The sequence below is a fragment of the Corylus avellana genome, chromosome ca2 (assembly GCF_901000735.1).
Source record: "Corylus avellana chromosome ca2, CavTom2PMs-1.0".
Taxonomy (NCBI): Eukaryota; Viridiplantae; Streptophyta; class Magnoliopsida; order Fagales; family Betulaceae; genus Corylus; species Corylus avellana.
In genome coordinates, this window is record NC_081542.1 from 13,227,457 (window position 1) to 13,244,874 (window position 17,418).

The 17,418-nt window shown below is 33.3% G+C and overlaps 2 protein-coding genes across 2 annotated transcripts in view; one reads left to right on the forward strand and one right to left on the reverse strand.

The window, feature by feature from the left end:
- Window positions 1–4,137: 4,137 nt before the first annotated feature.
- LOC132170968 (exosome complex component RRP4 homolog) lies at window positions 4,138–7,572 on the forward strand. Its single transcript, XM_059582136.1, has 7 exons — window positions 4,138–4,393; window positions 4,556–4,657; window positions 4,746–4,791; window positions 5,471–5,560; window positions 6,109–6,174; window positions 6,263–6,328; window positions 6,883–7,572. The coding sequence occupies exons 1-7, from the start codon at window positions 4,239–4,241 to the stop codon at window positions 7,336–7,338; spliced, it is 981 nt and encodes a 326-aa protein (XP_059438119.1). The 5' UTR covers window positions 4,138–4,238; the 3' UTR covers window positions 7,339–7,572.
- A 4,832-nt stretch (window positions 7,573–12,404) lies between these two features.
- The window catches only part of LOC132172187 (auxin-binding protein T85), a 16,641-nt gene continuing 11,627 nt past the window's right edge, over window positions 12,405–17,418 (reverse strand). The window contains exons 2-5 of the mRNA XM_059583637.1: window positions 16,444–16,550; window positions 15,823–16,026; window positions 14,531–14,598; window positions 12,405–12,779 (exon numbers count right to left, since the gene is read on the reverse strand). Coding sequence (XP_059439620.1) covers window positions 12,674–12,779; window positions 14,531–14,598; window positions 15,823–16,026; window positions 16,444–16,550 — 485 coding nt within the window. The 3' untranslated portion in view covers window positions 12,405–12,673. The remainder of the gene's footprint in view (window positions 12,780–14,530; window positions 14,599–15,822; window positions 16,027–16,443; window positions 16,551–17,418) is intronic.

Here is a 17,418-nt window from a genome sequence, read left to right on the forward strand (position 1 = left end):
ACATAGTAAAGTTAACCAAATATTTTTCAAAGTAAAGTAATTTTTTAGCTCCAAAGTAATTAAGTAAGATTTTCCGGAAGAAAAAAAAAAAAAAAGAATTTTGTCTTTTTTTTTTTTAAGCTAGCTTATATGGAGAGAAAATATTCTATGGGGAATTTGACTTGAGTTTAGTTTTAATCGGAATTAACACTCGTTGAGATTAAGACATTTGTCTGATAACAAAATATAAAAGACACGTGTTTCAATTCTAACCAATCCAATTCTATGTGGAATTGAACCCAAGCGAATTTGTGAAAAACAAGTCAAAAGCAATGTGATTTGATTAATTTAAAAAAAAAAAAACATTTGAGCAAGTCATCAGAAATGCTTGATTAATTTTCATGATTAAAAAAAAAAAAAAAGAAAAAGAAAAAGGAAAGATTGTAACGGTATACTGCTAATTAATTTCTCCACAGTATTATAATTGGAACTTGATTTACTTAGTAAATGTATGTGGCTCGTTGGTCTAGTTTTAGCCTCCTATAATTGGACTACAAGAATTCAGAGCAAAGCAGAAGCCACCATATTTTTTTATGAGAAAATATGGAGGTTTTGGGATATTTGGTAATTTAACAATATGAAAGACAGAGATCATGAGTTCAAACTATGACTCTATCAATTCATCCCAATTCAATTAAATATTTCACATGTTGAGTCTCATCTATTAAAATAGAGTTTAAGCTCACAAGTAAGGTAAGGGTACATGTTAAAATATAAATTAAATGATTAAATTCATTTGTTCATATGGGTTTAAACTTTAGAATAAGCAGTGATAAAATAGTTCGAGGATATAAAGAGAATTATGGAGTTTTTATCAAGAATACTATACATAGTTGAATACAACTCTAACCCAAAAGCCTAAGCAAATGGGCTAAAGTCCACTTAGATATATTAACTACTATTTTCTTTTATATTTTCTCTCTTGACGTGAGACTCACTTGTGAGTTTCTTCACATTGAAACAACCCTTCATCACTTGTGAGTCTTTTTACATTTTCAATAGTGTCTTACGTCAAGAGTTGTGGTTGGAAACACAACTTCAAACCCGACGCGTCGCGTCCAGACACCCATTTCAGGAAAGTAACCATGCCTCTAATACCAATTGTTGGGAGATAAAGCGATTATGAAGTTTTTACCAAGAGGATAGTAATATACATAATTGAACACAACTTTAACCTAAAAGCCTAAGCTAATGGGCTAAGGTCCACTTAGGTATATTAACTACTTTTTTCTTTTATATTTTCTCAATGTGGGACTTAATACTCACAAGTGTATTCATAACAATCTCCCCCTCACTTGTGAGTCTCTTCATATTGACCAAAGTCCCCGCTTGTTAGGGGTGTCAACCCGGTCCGGTTTCTCGGTTTTTGGCCAAAACCGGGAACCGGAACCGGGGTACCCCGGTTCTCGATTTTGAAAAACCGGGACTCCGGTTAACCGGGGTCCCGCTTACCGGCCGGTACTGGTTTTACCCGGTCCGGTAACCGGTTTTAAAAAAAAAAATGGTTTTTGGGCTTATTTTAGGTATTGGGCCTAAAATAAGCCCTTTTTTTTTTTTCTTCATAAGTTGGCCCATGTTTTAAAAAATCTATTAGTTTCTTTGTCTAAATTAAATGGGCTTTATTGTGATTGTTTCAAACAATTAAAAAAATAGACCTAAAAAAGTTCAAAAATCCTAAAAAATCAATGTTTTTGCCTATTTGGACCTTAGAAATAAAAATTTAATTTTTTAAAATACCCTAAACCTAAACCTAAGTGTAAAATATATATATATAAAATGGAAACCCGGTTCCGGTATTCCCTGTAAAAATCGGGTACCAAAAACCGGTAACGGAACCGGGGTACTCGGTTTTTGGATTTTTCAAACTGGAACCGGAACCGGTAATTTTTGACACCCCTACCGCTTGTGAGTCCTTTTACATTTCCTAGAGTGTCTCACGTCAAGAGTTGTGGATGGCTCTAAACCCGACGCATCGCGTCCAGACACCCGTTTCAGGAAAGTAACCATGGCTCTAATACCATTTGTTGAGAGATAAAGCGATTATGAAGTTTTTACCAAGATGACATTAATATACATAATTGAACACAACTCTAGCCCAAAAGCCTAAGCTAATGGGGGTAAGATCCACTTAGATATATTAACTACTATTTTCTTTTATGTTTTCTCAATGTGGGACTCAACACTCACAAGTGTACTCACAACAATCTCCCTCTCACTTGTGAGTCTCTTTACATTGACCCAACTTCCCCTCGCTTTGTGAGTCCTTTTACATTTCCTAGAGTGTCTGATACCATTTGTTAGGAAATAAAGTGATTATGAAGTTTTTACCAAAGTTACATTAATATACATAATTGATCACAACTCTAGTTCAAAAGCTTAAGTTAATGGGCTAAGGTCTACTTAGATATATTAACTACTATTTTCTTTTATATTTTTTCAATATGGGACTCAACACTCACAAGTGTACTCACAACATTGCCCTAATTGATTGGTCTATCCATATGGGATATTAGTTGGGGGGGATTCGGGGGAATAGGATCCTTTTCATTTTATTTGAAATGAAGAATATCAATTTATTGTAAAATGAGGGGTAATATTGTAAATATTATCGTTCAATTTTAATGTTAAGATAATACTACCCATCATTTTACATTAAATGAATACTCTCAATTTTGAATGAAATAGAGAGAATCCTATTCCAATTTGGGGGCGGTATGCATCCCCAATTATTATTATTATTATTTTTTTTGAAATAATGCATCCCCAATTATTAATGAGTAATGATATAAGAAGGTTATAGTTCTCTTAGAGTCTTCCCAAATACGATATGGTTTTTAAAATTATTATTAAATTTGAGATAGTCATTATTGATTTTTGATTTATTGGTGATTTTAAAAGTCACATCACATTTGGAAGGACTATAGTCTCTCTTATATCACTACTCATTATTAATATGACGAGTAATGATATAAGGAGGATTAGAATCTTTTCAAATATGATGTAACTTTTAAAATCACCAATAGATTAATAATAATCATCTCAAATTTAATAATAATTTTAAAAGTTACATCATACTTACAATGACTTACTAATCATCCTTATATCATTACTCTAATATATGAGACCTCCATCTTGTGTGAGATGTAAGCCTAAGTCAATTGACTGAACTCTCCTAGAAAAAGTAAAAACCATAGCAAAAGTTTCTCTTTACTTGATGAAATTGGGGTTGTAAAATGGCCCCACCAAAGGTGAAAATTAGGTGCATGGATGAGGGGGCCAAAGTTTTAAAATGTTCTCATGTGTATCATCTAAAATTAATTTTTTACCCCTCCAAAGTATTATTTTAGTTTTGCCTCCCAAACCTAAATTTCCAATTCCACCCTTGGGCCATTTGGAAATCATTCCGTCTTTATTTTATGCCCATGCTACATTTAGAATATTCAAAGGATATATATAATATATATATATATATATAATCATTTCACTTTGAAAAGGAGTAAGTTTATACTAAAAGAAAGGTTCGTATTCAGTTATCTGTTTGTGACAATGTTTTTGTTAATTAAAATAAAAATAAAAAAACAAACAAACAAACTTTGATGAAGATAATTTGTACATTCTGAAGAAATTATATTAAGAAAAATATGAAATATCTTACCATGCTAAGATAATGCAAAAGAATGTCCAATATGGACTATAAAAGAAATCATACACGGACTTAAATAGGACATTTTTTATAATTTTATTGGGTCTGACGTGTCATATTAACGGAATTTTTTAAAAGTCAGTGGATGAAATTTGACTAGAGAGAGTAAATTATTTTTTTGGCATACATCAAGGACTCTGAGTTCATTGTGATACCACGTGAAACTAATTGCAAATAAGATAAACCATATAAGGTAATTTTACAATTTTTTTTTTCCTTTAAATATCTCATATAAATGTTCAAAAATAAAATAATAATAATAATTCCACACCCTATTAAACCTCAAACAAAATAATATTTTTCGTGATTAGGAATTACTAGATCATAGGCCCAATGGACCTTTTAAAAGAATCTTGAAGTCTAACATATATGAGATCCAGCCCAATTGAAAAACACTCAGGAACTCACTCTACGGCTAGGGTTTAGGGTTTTCTTCTCCATCTGTGTGTTCCTTTGCAGAGAGATTCCACAGAGAGAGAGAGAGAGAGAGAGAGAGATGAGAGAAATACAGCTTTCGTTGAACAAAACGCAGAAAATCAGGCTCCAGAGAGCTCTGGAAAAGCTCGAGTCTTTGTCTTCAAAGGTCAATGCCAACGCCTCTGTCACCATCGCAGATTCCATCCCTGTCAGCTACGAGGACGGCGTCCTCAAGTACCACCCACTTTTCTATTAGCTTTTCATATTCTGAATTTTGGGTTCTCTCTAGGGTTTCGTATATTCCGTATCATCCATTTATGCATATGTGTATGTATCTTGTATGTATGTATGTGTTATATAACATTTTTCCTTTCGTTTTTTCTTGTTGGATTTAAGGGGACATGGAACCTTGGACCTCAATGGGGAAGTGGTTGCGACGGTCTGTGGTGTGGTTGAGCGCGTGAACAAGCTCGTATATGTCCGCACATTGCGGGCCAGGTATTCACTCACATTGCTTGCATTTCAATTTTAGCAGGATCCTACATTTTGTGTTTATAATGATTGAATTAGGTTAAATGATGATTAGGTACAAGCCGGAGGTCGGAGATATCGTTGTAGGGCGTGTTAGTGAGGTAAAACAGAAATACCCAACTCCTATTTTTATTTAGTTGTAATGATTAGCTTTAATGAAAGTAAATTTACCTTTATAAGTTATGTATGCGGCATTGAGCTGGGTTTCTCTCTATAAAACATTGTGCTTCTTTGTTAGTTGTTGTTTCTAATGGCATATGACCGAGGAGGCTTATTGGTGTGCACTACTGCAATGTAATTGGATAAGAAATTGTCTCTGCTAAATTTCGGTTTAGGGTTCACAAGTTTACATGGCAGACTGATATGTGGCCCTTTAATACTCTCGTCAGCTCTGGCTTCTTGCCAAAAAGGTTGTCATGGGAAATTTTGTCTATAAAGTTGTGAGAATATGATTTTCCTGATGATAGAAGTTGTTTTTCCCTGGTTAGGCGTCTGTATGCCTAGTGCTAATATAGGTTATGACTACCAGCTTAAAAAAAAAAAAAAAAGAACTTGGTTGTGAAGATATTTTATGACCTGATTGTTTTTACATTGCTATGCTCATCAAAGATTCAAAGAAAACGATTTTACCTTCTTAGCCTAGTGAAACATATAGAACCAACATAAGATTGTACTCATCCAATCAAGAAACAAAATTAGTAGATCAATACATTTTCCTTCGTCAAAGGATATTTCTTTTCTTTCTTTTTCTCTTTCTTCTACTAACCCATACTTCTTCAGGTTGCTCCAAAGCGTTGGAGATTGGACATAAATTATAGCCAGAATGCAGTTTTGATGCTTTCTTCGATGAACTTACCTGATGGTATCCAGGTATCCCCTTTAGTCATAAACTTCATAACATTCATCAATGGAAATGGTATTCTGTTATAAAGCAAAACTGGTATATTGTTGCCAGAGCATAATTTAAACACATCTAAAAGATACTAGTAATATTTAGTTCAGTTTGGGTGAACTAGTTACTCTTACAGCTTCTTTTGTCTGTGTTTTTGCGTGTGTCTGTGTCAAAGTTGTTTAGTTTTCATCACCATTCATAAATGGCACTGTGGCGTGCTTAACTGAATTTTTTTTCATGGATAAAGCTACATTATGCCATCCTTTACTTATACCTCATAAACTATTAATGGATACATTTCTTGAGTTTTTCATGTATGATTTGCGCACAAGCATGTATGTGTGCGTGAGATTCAGTTGACATAAAGGTGTCAAACATTTCAAATTCTGTATGTTCATGTGTGAAGAGATCTTTGTGTGTGTGATGGTTCATGTCTTGAATGTTTATGTTTATAAGCTAAGCAACACATGTTGTTCCCTGGGTAAACTTGCATGCCTCACCCAAAATTTACCCTTTTGAATGGTAGAGGCGGCGAACTGCTTTGGATGAACTCAACATGCGCAGTATTTTTGAAGAGGATGATGTTATTTGTGTAAGTCCCGTAATACATATTTATTTACCTGTTCCGGAAAGGATGAATTTATGATCAATCTTTTGTGACCAATAATGCTTCTTTCCAGGCTGAAGTCCGTGGTTTACAGCATGATGGCTTACACCTCCAAGCAAGAAGTCAGAAGTATGGCAAGGTGTGTCTTATTTTATTTATAATTTTTAAAATTCTTTATTCAGATGTAGAAAGCAAAAAGGAGGAAACAATTTCTTGACTGGCTCTTTTTAGCTAGAAGAAGAAGAGCGAGGACAGTTGAAACTGAGGGAAAAAGTTTGAAAAAGTTTCCTTATATTGAGTATCTTGAAGTTGAAATTTATAATGCAAGGAATAAAGAAATTTACCCCAAATTGTTTTAGAAGATACGGTTTCCTAAAAATTAAGCAAGTAGAATCAGTTGCCTGCTGTTATTGCTAGAGCTGGAGTTGTTGCTTCCAGAGCAGCAATTCTAGGCGTGTGAAGCCATATGATTTGCATGCTCACGTGATAACTCTTGAATCAACTAAAGGTTCTCTAGCAGTAATATTTATTTTTCTTTTGTCAAGTCTATTTCTCAATATTATGTTAGATTGGAAATTTGGAACCATGTTATCAAATAACTGGCTCTTTCTAGTGCCTTCTTTGTTATTGTTTCTTTTGCTAGTTCAATACGATCATTATTATTTCTATTAATGATGGTGATTTGCATTACAGCTTGAGAGGGGTCAACTGCTCACTGTTCCTCCTTATCTTGTGAAGAGACGAAAACAGCATTTCCACCATCTAGAACAGTACGGAGTTGACTTAATACTAGGCTGTAATGGATTCATCTGGGTTGGTGAACATGTTGAAGCCAAAGATGATATGGTAGAGGATCAAGTGAATAAACCTAAATTGCAGAATATTAAATCTAATAGCTATTCGGGAACTCTTGAGGAGCAAGAACGGACCTACACGCCAATAGAGACGAGGCAGAACATATGTAGGATTGCAAATGCAGTCCGGGTATCGGCTATTTTAGGCTTCAATATAACTGCAGAAGTGATCATGGAGACAGTTAACTTGAGTAGCTCTCTGAATCTGGATATACATGAGATGCTTGGTTCCGAGTTCTGTGTTCTGGTTGCAGAGGGGGAGGCTGAAAGGAGAAGCATAAATAAAAAGGGGTGATTCTAGTATCACAATTATGTGCCAAGTGTTTAGAGAAGCTTCCACCTCTCCCTCTTTCTTTCAATTTTCCTTTTTTGTTTAACTACTTGCACCATGAAAGTTAGGATGAGTGTGTTGTGGAGCAGATAAATCAATCATGTAACATAAACAGAATTGCATTTGTCCTGATTATGGCAATTATTATTAGTTTTTCTTTATTTTTTAAATTACACAAGTTAGAATTTTCCTTACTCAGATATATAGACTTGGAAATTACTACTGTATTGGAGATCATTGATTATGATTGATAGTGAAAATGAGGTCACTGGCACATTGGATCCATCAAATTTGTTTGAAGCATCTCAGACCATTATGCTACTGTTTAGCATGTTATAAAAAGAAAATAATTGCCTCCATTTGTTAAGTTAAGAGTGATGCTATTTAATAGATAATAATATAATTGTCATGCAATTTGATGATGTAGTAGTAAAAATTAGTTATTAATTAGCATTTGTTAAAAAAAATAAAAAATAAAAAGAAGTGATTTTGATTGCCAAGTCATTACTTATTTGTTAATACTTTTTAATAGTGTTTTGATGTGACATTAAAGTTTAAAATATTTTGTATTTTAAATTATTTATTAATATTTTTATTTTGAAAATAAAAACCAAGAAAAAATGAAAAGTACTACCAAACAATGCTTGGTAACCATAATTGCTATGTGGCTTTGGTGCCCACATTTTCAACAATTTTAACTAAAGATAACCTGTAGGGCCCCTTCTCCTCAAGTAACTAGACCTCACAATAGCCTAAGCATTTATTATGATCTCTCTACATTTAAATTTTATCTAAAAATTTAATAAAATTCTTAAAAAAACTCATTTAACTAACTCTATACATTACTTTAAATTTAATTATGGTCAGATTCACTTCCTACATTTCAAGAGCCAAAAAGCAAAAAATTTTATTCTTATTTTTTACTCTCTTCTCTCCTATTGGTTTAAAACTAATAAAAAAAAAATTATATTTAACTAAAGTATAGAAAGATATAGGAAATTTAATGTTTGGTTCCTTTTAAAAGTGACTCTCTAAACTTAATAAAGTGAATTTTTCTCATCAAATTGAACTTTTATTTCAACAGTCTATTGTGAATGCTCTAAGAAAATATAAGCAAAACAAGTTATTCACATTTGATTTCAGTTGTAAATTAAAAGAGTGAAAGTCTGAATAAGCAAATTAAAAACGATGGATTGGGCTTTTAAAAGTGGCTCTCTACGTAACTAGGAGTGAAAATGTGCGCAGATAATTAATGTCTGTCGCTGTCCACACATATTCTTTATTCATTATTCGCATATGCAGATGTAGATGTGAATATATATATATATATATATATATATATATATATATATATATATATATATATATAAGCTTCAAATTCAATGACTTAACCATCTCTTTCTCTTTACTAAGAAGTTCATTAGTAATGAAAGTTATTATTACGTTTTTTATGTTTTGGATTTTATTTTTTTAATGTTTGTGAGATTTGTAATTTATGGGAAAATGATTAGTAAGTGTGATTTGAATAATAGTGTTCACCTATCGATAATGCCTTTTTGTATTTGCTAGAAGTAGTAATTACAACTTCAAAGCCCAAAAGACCAATTACTTTAGATACAGATAGCGGATAATAACCGTATTTAATAATTACAATAACCATTCAAATACAAATAGTAATTACATGCATTATGCGAATGTGAATATTGCTAATAATTGTATCCACACTTTCAAGTTTCACCCCAGCTGCCCAACAAGATTGTAACTACTAGCTTTTAGAACAATACAAGTAGCATACAACAAAACAATGAATTCAATTATGATATATATATATATATATAACACTCGGTCTAAGGGAAGAAAATGGTTTCATTTAATTTTTTGATTCGTCCAAATCCAAAAAGATTCTACTAAACACATTTTCAAAGTCAAATAAACTTACTTACAAGATGTGACAATCCAACTACAATTTTGAAAATATTTTGGAGTGAGATATGGAAATGTAACGAAGAAAGTTCCAATCGAATTCTTACTACTAGTGAAAGTTGGACATTTATTACATCTTCTACACATTTTAAAAAACAAACAGAGCCAATCACCTATATCGGCTAGGACCGGCAAAACGGGTTGGCATGTCGGGTTCGTGTCAACCCGTTTATGCCAACCCAAACACGATACATTTAAATAAATGTATCAAACACCCAAATCTAAATCCGAACACGACACGTTTTCTTAACGGTAACATGACAAGACACGTATAACTCGTTTAGATGAGCCATTCTTATTGGCTGCCCCTCTCCAAGCCCCTTCATCATCTCATGCATCGGTTACGCCTCCCCCTCATCATCTCCCATGTTTCATCATGACCATGAACTTTATTGATGGAGGGTTGATCACGGGAGGGTCGGTTACGCTGCCCCCATCATCATCTCCCATGTTTCGCCATGACTATGAACTTTATCGATGGAGGGCTGATCAATGGAGTGCTAATTTTTCAGCTGGTCGAGGAGCTCTTCGCTACCTCTATAAATGACAAGTGAATCAGTGTAAATAAAACTTAGCAATCTCAATATGTCAAATATTAGTCCAAATTAAGAAAATATACATACAAAAAATGTAAACATTAGCAAAATAGTCCTCCATCACATCAGCCATCCAATAACCACATTTCCCTTGATTTCTCTCCCCACCATGTCTTTCAAAAACCTCTACCCAGATCATTATATCAGTCCTATCAATCTTGCACCACCCATATATCAAAAAATTTCGTATCTTTTTGCCATGTTTGCAATCATCCATCTAAACTTAGATACGACATAATTCTTAACAAAAATAGTAGTTTCCCAAAACCGCCCATTCCTGCATTTTTATGATTGGGGTTGGGTGGTTTTGCCTTCATGTTTTTCAGATATTTTATGATCAAAGGAGGAACTGCGGTGGAAGACTTAGCAAAAAGAGAAACCGAAATGGCACACGAAATGAATTGGTGGAATGCTTTGAATGTGTTTGTTTTAGGGTTATTTGTATTATGCATTCACATGTTTTGTCATGCAACTTGTTTCGTCATAGGGTTCGTATGATTTTACAAGTGTAGAAATGAAATTCAAATTACGTTTTGGGAACTCTGTTTGTCTGAAATTCATACACCACAACACAGACCAATAAGAAGAGGATTTTCTAAGATGAATTACTCCAAACAAAAGTAAAATCCAACTTACAATATAAATATAAAAAATATGAAAGAAAATTACAAATATACATATAATATGTAACCAAAAAAATTGGAAGAACGTTTATACAATTGTATATGTTGATATTGTAACCTGTGCATTTGATATTACTTCACTTTCATCGACTCATTTTCTTTGGGAAAAAAAAAAAAGATTGATGTTTTAAGAAAGGAAAAGAAAAAAATGTAAAAAATTAGTTTGTGATTTACATCTTTGTTGAAGAAAATGTAAAAATTAAGGAAAAACTCTTTTAAAAAACTCCCTACTCCCTTGATGTTCCCTAACCAAGAAAGCCAAAATGTTACCCTAAATCTAGGATGGTATTTTGCTTCCCTTAACATTATTTTAATATAAAAAGACTATTTTCTCTCTTTCATCTAGCATTTATTTGAAACAATATTTAAATTGCTTGCACTTTTCTCTTTCTTTTTCCTATCATTTATTTGAAATAATATTTAAATGATAATATCGTGTCTGTGCATACACGACATTAAGTTGAGGGAGAAATGAGACCATCCTCAATTTTAAATGAAATTGATGTGGTATCATATACACCGTTATATGTACTAATTTTAAATTTTTTTGCCATGAAATTGATACTATTTATTTCAAATGAAATATAGAGAATCCAAATTGAGGTAGTCATGCCTCTCCAATTATTGATGTGATACTTCCAACTTGCATTTTGTACGCACAAGACTGAGAATACAAGCCTTACTCAATTAACTAAACTTTGCTAGAATAGGTCGAAACCCTAGCTAAAGTTTCTCTTTACTTGCAATGAAATTGGCATTGTAAAATGCCCCCACCTGGAACAATTTGATCTTTATTTTGTGCCCATACTACATTTAAATAATCTTTGTATTTCAAAATCCTTCAAACATATATATATATATATATGTATATATATATATATAAAAGCTTCATCTGGATCGATATTTAAATAACCATGAGTGTTTGGGTGTTGGTATCATCTTCAAGAGTCTACAAATTAATACATAATCATTTCAACTTGAGAAATAATAAGTTTATATTTAGTTATCTGTTTGTGACAATGTTTTTGTTAATTAAAAAAAAAAAAAAAACCATTGATGATAATTTGCACATTCAATTGAAATCATATTAAGAAAAATATGATTTTTAGTAGATGCTCTAATTGTAATAATTAATGTTGATAGAGATAACATGTGTTTTCGCTACTTAGTATTCTCTTTTGATAAGTAGAAGATCCATTAGTCTTATTCTTTAAGAGAATTAGTTGAGGAGATGTACAAAGTAGTTAATTACCAATTAATTCATTAGTTAATTACCAGTTAATTCATTTTCAAGGTGTTACTCATTTTCAAGGTGTTGCATAGACCATCTCCTTAAGAGTTATTAGCCACCGCAACTAGAAGCTATGGGGTGATTGCATCACCCCCAAAGCTCGGAATGGATGCTAAGGGGCTCCAAGGCTGATATGACCACCCCTGGTACCACCAAGTTAAAGATTACATCAACCCCCTCTCCCATAATAGCGCAATGTACCCATTTTGTCTCAAAAAGATAAAAATGCCCTTAACATTTTTTAATAAGACAATAGTATCCTAAAAATTGAGTGAAAAAAAAAAAGGACAAAAAGCCGCGAGTCTAGTGACCCATTGCAGTTGCCATTGGTCTATCTGCACCTTTTTTTTTTTTTGTGGATATTTTGAATTTTTTATTAAGAATATTTCTACCATTTGTGGGATAATGCAAATTTTTGATAGGTTGGAAGGGACTAATGCAATCTTTAATTCGGAGGGAGACGTTGCAAATTAGGCATTAGTTTGAGAGAGTATGTACTTTTTCCAAAAAGTTTCCAAAGCTCTCTTAGATACTAAAAATCTTGCACTTTCAACATAATAACATGAGCAAGGACACATTATTTCGGGTGAGTTTCAAAACTTGTGGCAGAATGGTAAACATTCTAATATCTAGCATACACTACATGAAACTCTTTCTTATACTTTCTGTTTTCTCAGGAATATGGTAGCCTCAGGTATTTTTACCATCTTGGTGTATTAGCAATATGCCCAGCACAGGCCTAAAAACTAAAGTTCATCTTTCTGAGGTACTTGGAAGCATTGTTCATCCCAGTAGAATGGGAACTTCAATTTTGCTGCAGTGTGAGGCATGAACCAGTCCTCATATATAAACCTGAAAGAAAGAGTCAGAGTGCAATTTTTTCCTTGGAAACAATAGAGGGGAAAAAAAAAAGGAAAGAAAGAAACAACCAAAATTCAATGGTGATTTTAGAAGTCACGTCAACTTTACTATCTTTGCAAACAGAGAACTCTCATAGTTGTACTTTCATCACATAAACACACACAGGCTATATAAGTACCTACATATACATAGGCATGGAAGCTATTAAAAGGAAAAAGCCACTTCAGCTTTAAGAAAATTAGATTGTGCAGGTACCATATGAAGTTCGGTAGATGGCCCTCAATAATAATGATTGTGATAACACGGTCCTAGTTTGAATAAAGGGTTAATTACATTTTCTCCCCTAAACTGCTATTCATTTACACATTGATCAGCTTAAACTTCTTGTATCCTGCCCTTGGGTTTAACACAGTTGCTATAAAAATATTACTAAACACATCAAACATGTTGAGTTGTACAGGAACCATAGGACGATGGTAGATGGTTCTCAATAATAAAGATCATAAATACATGAATCTAGACATATAGATTGCAAAGCTAATATGTCCTAGTGGGTCAAAAAACAATTTTGGTCCATATACTATATGTCAGATTCCAATTTCATCCAAGAACTATCGAATGTTTCAATTTAGTCCTTAAAATTGTAAAAACACCAAAATATAACCCTCATCCTGTGAAGAACAATTACTACTATGGCACTCTTTTCTGTACGCATATTTATAATGCTGTCATGGCATGTTGGGCAATATACCGGTTTCACAAAAACAAAACATGAAGACATATAACATACATGTTAAGCACCACAATATTCTTTTTACTGTTTTTAAATATTAAATTTACATGTCTCTGCATATTTTGATTTTGTGAGATCAACATGTAATTTGACGTAAAATGTCAGTATTATAAGAACATGTATACAAAATACGTCTGCTAAGTCAGTCATTTCATTCACAAAGTGATGGTAAGGTAAGGTAAGGTAAGAGTGACATTGAGATTTTTTAGAACTTCAAGGGCTATACCATATATATAACCTTTTTCAAATATTAGGTATTCCATATAATAATAGCAACAACAACAAAAAGCTTTACAAAGAATTTATAGAGAACTTTTTCTTGGAGCATCATCCTCCTTCTTTATTGGAGTTTATGATGGAGAGAAAGCTACATCTACAACCAAAAACCCCTCTCCCCAACCCCTGGGGCAGGTGGGACGGTGGCAGCATGGGGAAAAAAGGATGACGGAGGCGGTAATTATCAAGTCAGCTACATTTTGTTTGTAGCAATATGGGAATGGATTGATTTCTCTTTGGATAATAAAAGCTATTAAAAAAGAGAAAGCCACACCGCTGTCCAGTGAATTGGAAATAAATTTCTGAAGGGAGTTGTAAGGAATCTACAATGAGAGCAAAGATTACAGCAAGTCTCTTCTGGGACACTGGATATTAGATGTCTTAGAAACAAGGATGCACTTACTCAAGGAGTATGATATATTAGGGGTTCTATGGTATGTGATATGCTGAAGAACTCAGGCAGGACTCCAGGTTTTTGGAAACTGGGTTTCTCAAAGCACATTAGCTGCTGTGAGAGACGCAATTGTTTTAAGTCTCAAGCAACATTTACTTTAAAATACTTAAGCCAGATCTACTCACCTTGGTCTTCTTTCAAGCTAAAAAAAATGTGGAAAGCAATATATCAATGATAAATACGGAGTCAGTAAGATTATAAGCAATAGAGATTACATACACTTTGACTGGTGGACGAGATATAACGACAAGAATTTGCAAATCTTCATGTTCATTTGTATTCCATACCTGCAACGAAGATTAAAAAGAAAAAAAAAAAAAACTAATAATAAGTACCAGGAGTGATTGTTAAAAATTGTCAACAGGACACAATGAAAAGGGGTGGGTCAAGACATAAAAATAAGTTCCCAGATACCCTGATATAAAAAGTCAATCTTACCGAATTGAAAACAAATGGAAAGATAGAGAAGTGTTTGTGTGCATTTACAAGGAGTTCTTTCAAGTGATAGTCATTATTTTCTAAATAAATTAAGTTATCTATTTTTTTTTACCAGCATAATGGATAAAATAAATGTTCACTACCTAGACATTCTCCAAGCAACAGATTAGCAGTGCCTGGGAAACTCACATTTAAGGGCATCATCTAAGCATAATGATGCCATTAATCATGTCTGTGAATGAATCAATTAATGAAAATGCTTCGAATAAAAAATTTGACTGGCAACTTGAAGCCAAATCCGGCATGTCAACACTTATCCTTTCTGATAACGAGGAACCCCTCGAAAGGTGGGCCACTTTGTGTACCCAACCCCTATTGAGTAAATCTCGGATCCGTTAAATCCCATTTTGACTGCAAGCTTTGTTAAATCCCATTAACACATCTGAAAGAGATGATTCTTTGTTTTCTTAATCAAATCATTGCTCAGTGTGCCCTGACTTCAAGAGCTACAAGAAGTGCTCCTGGACAGGCAAAGTTCTGGTTTTATCTTCCATGGTCTTCTAACTCAATCTGTTTGAATGTCATCAATGATTCAATATGTTTTCTTAATTGAATCATTGCTCAGTGTGCCCTGGCTCAAGAGCTAGAAAAAGCGCTCCCAGATAAGCAAAGTTCTGATTTTATCTTCTAAGGTCTTCCAACTCAATCCGTTTGAACATCATCATCTCAATCACACTTACCTTGTAGCATGTCATTTCCTTATTGACCAACATTTAGCTTTATTGTTATTTCATAAAGTATTCCTTTTATTTTGATTAAATTAACCATGAACAACTCAAATCTGCCACTCTCATCCTCCTCAATCCATTCCCTTTTGCAAACAATAAAGTCAATGCATCAAAATTCATTTTATGTGCTTCATTTTTTTCTAAGTTAAGACGAATTCCTTGTGATTCACAACATCCCTCTAGAATTGTTTTTTGGACCTAACATTAGCATACAGCAGAGAAATTTACATCATTAGATAATATATTCTAACACCATCAGGAAACAATACACATAGAATGGTTTACCTGGTGAGCATCATTAACAGGGATATGAAATGTGCTATTAGAATAGATTTTGAACTCTTGAGGCTTTCCAGGGTACTTCTCATGTGAATTTGATGCAAGATATAGAGTGCCACTTCCCTTGAGAACAACAAAAACTTCTTCGCAGGAGTGCCTATGAATTGGTGTGGCTGATCCCGGGGCAAATGTTTGAAGCCATAACTCAACCTGCAAAAATCTAAAACTTGCATTATATAATTTTAAAAATAGACGTGTAACATCTTCAACTTGGCATTTTATAGAGACTTATCCAGAGTTGGTTCAAGCCAATGCGAGGAATGCGCAGCCTCTAGAAAATGAGAGCTTGTATTGTTCAAATACACGAACAATGTGTATATTATCGTATAAATCTCAATAAGATAATCGTATTATGATCATGATATAAAGCACATTATGTTAATCCTCCAGCAAACAAGATTCTTGCTTACAGTACTTGAATCAATCAAGCTCTGTGTTTGGCGTATGGTTTTCTTTACAGTCTCCTTGTTCAACTTCTAATATGATGTTTTCATTCGTATGAAGAAAATTTGAAGTAGAAACCAGAAGAAAAAGTAAATTCCCAAATGAAATTTGTTTAAAGGATACCTCTTTCATCCCATGCATGACCGAACCTGCAATAGTTATATGGGACAAACCTCCCCTTCCATAGTTATCCTGAGGAAGCTCACTAATATTTCTTACCAGCGGTAATCCTGAGCCAAAAGGGAGAAAAAAAAATGTTATTATCTAAAACAAAACATTTAACTAAACTGATATGTACCAGGCTTTTTCACCAAAAAGCACAATCTAAAGGACATAGAGAACTCAAACTAACACAGTCAACTACTCTTTATCTTGCTTGTCCAAATCTTCTCAAATATAACACTTCCAGTCAAATTCACATCCCATACCATCGCAGGAAGAAATATAGACAAAAGTGCGTGTCAATAATCAGCAGCACATTTAAAAAGGTGATACTTACATATAGCTCAGTCTAAATCAATTCTTGTTTATTTTTATTTTTATTTTTCTAAACATGGTTAAATGAGCATAAAGTAATCCGAAGTCTAAATCAAATTCATGCACTGTACAGTTGTTTTTCTCTTTTTGGTTGCCAAAATATTTCATATATATATATATATATATATTTTGTTTAAAGAGCCTCCCATATATCAGTGCATAAACAACTTGGCAACAAGAACCATACAATTCAATTGACTCGGATAAAATATCAGACAAATCAAAATGACAAAAAATCTGGGATATGGACCAAATAGTTAAACCCTCTAGAGTTATCCTCTAAACAAGCCGTCCTTACCACTCAGATTCATAAACCGAAAACCCAAATGCTCAATACCCAGATGCATAAACAAAGCATGAGGCATCAAAAGCTCAGAAAAGCAAATGCCCACGAATCAAAAACCAATATAACATGAACTTCCGTTCCAACACTACAAACCCAATAAAACCAAGCATCAACGTGCACAAAACAAAAAATTCAGGCTTTTTGGGCTCTTCCCCAAAAGATAAACCGATGAAAAGTGAGAGCAATTATAGCAAGGAACTGCGTGAAAGTGAAGG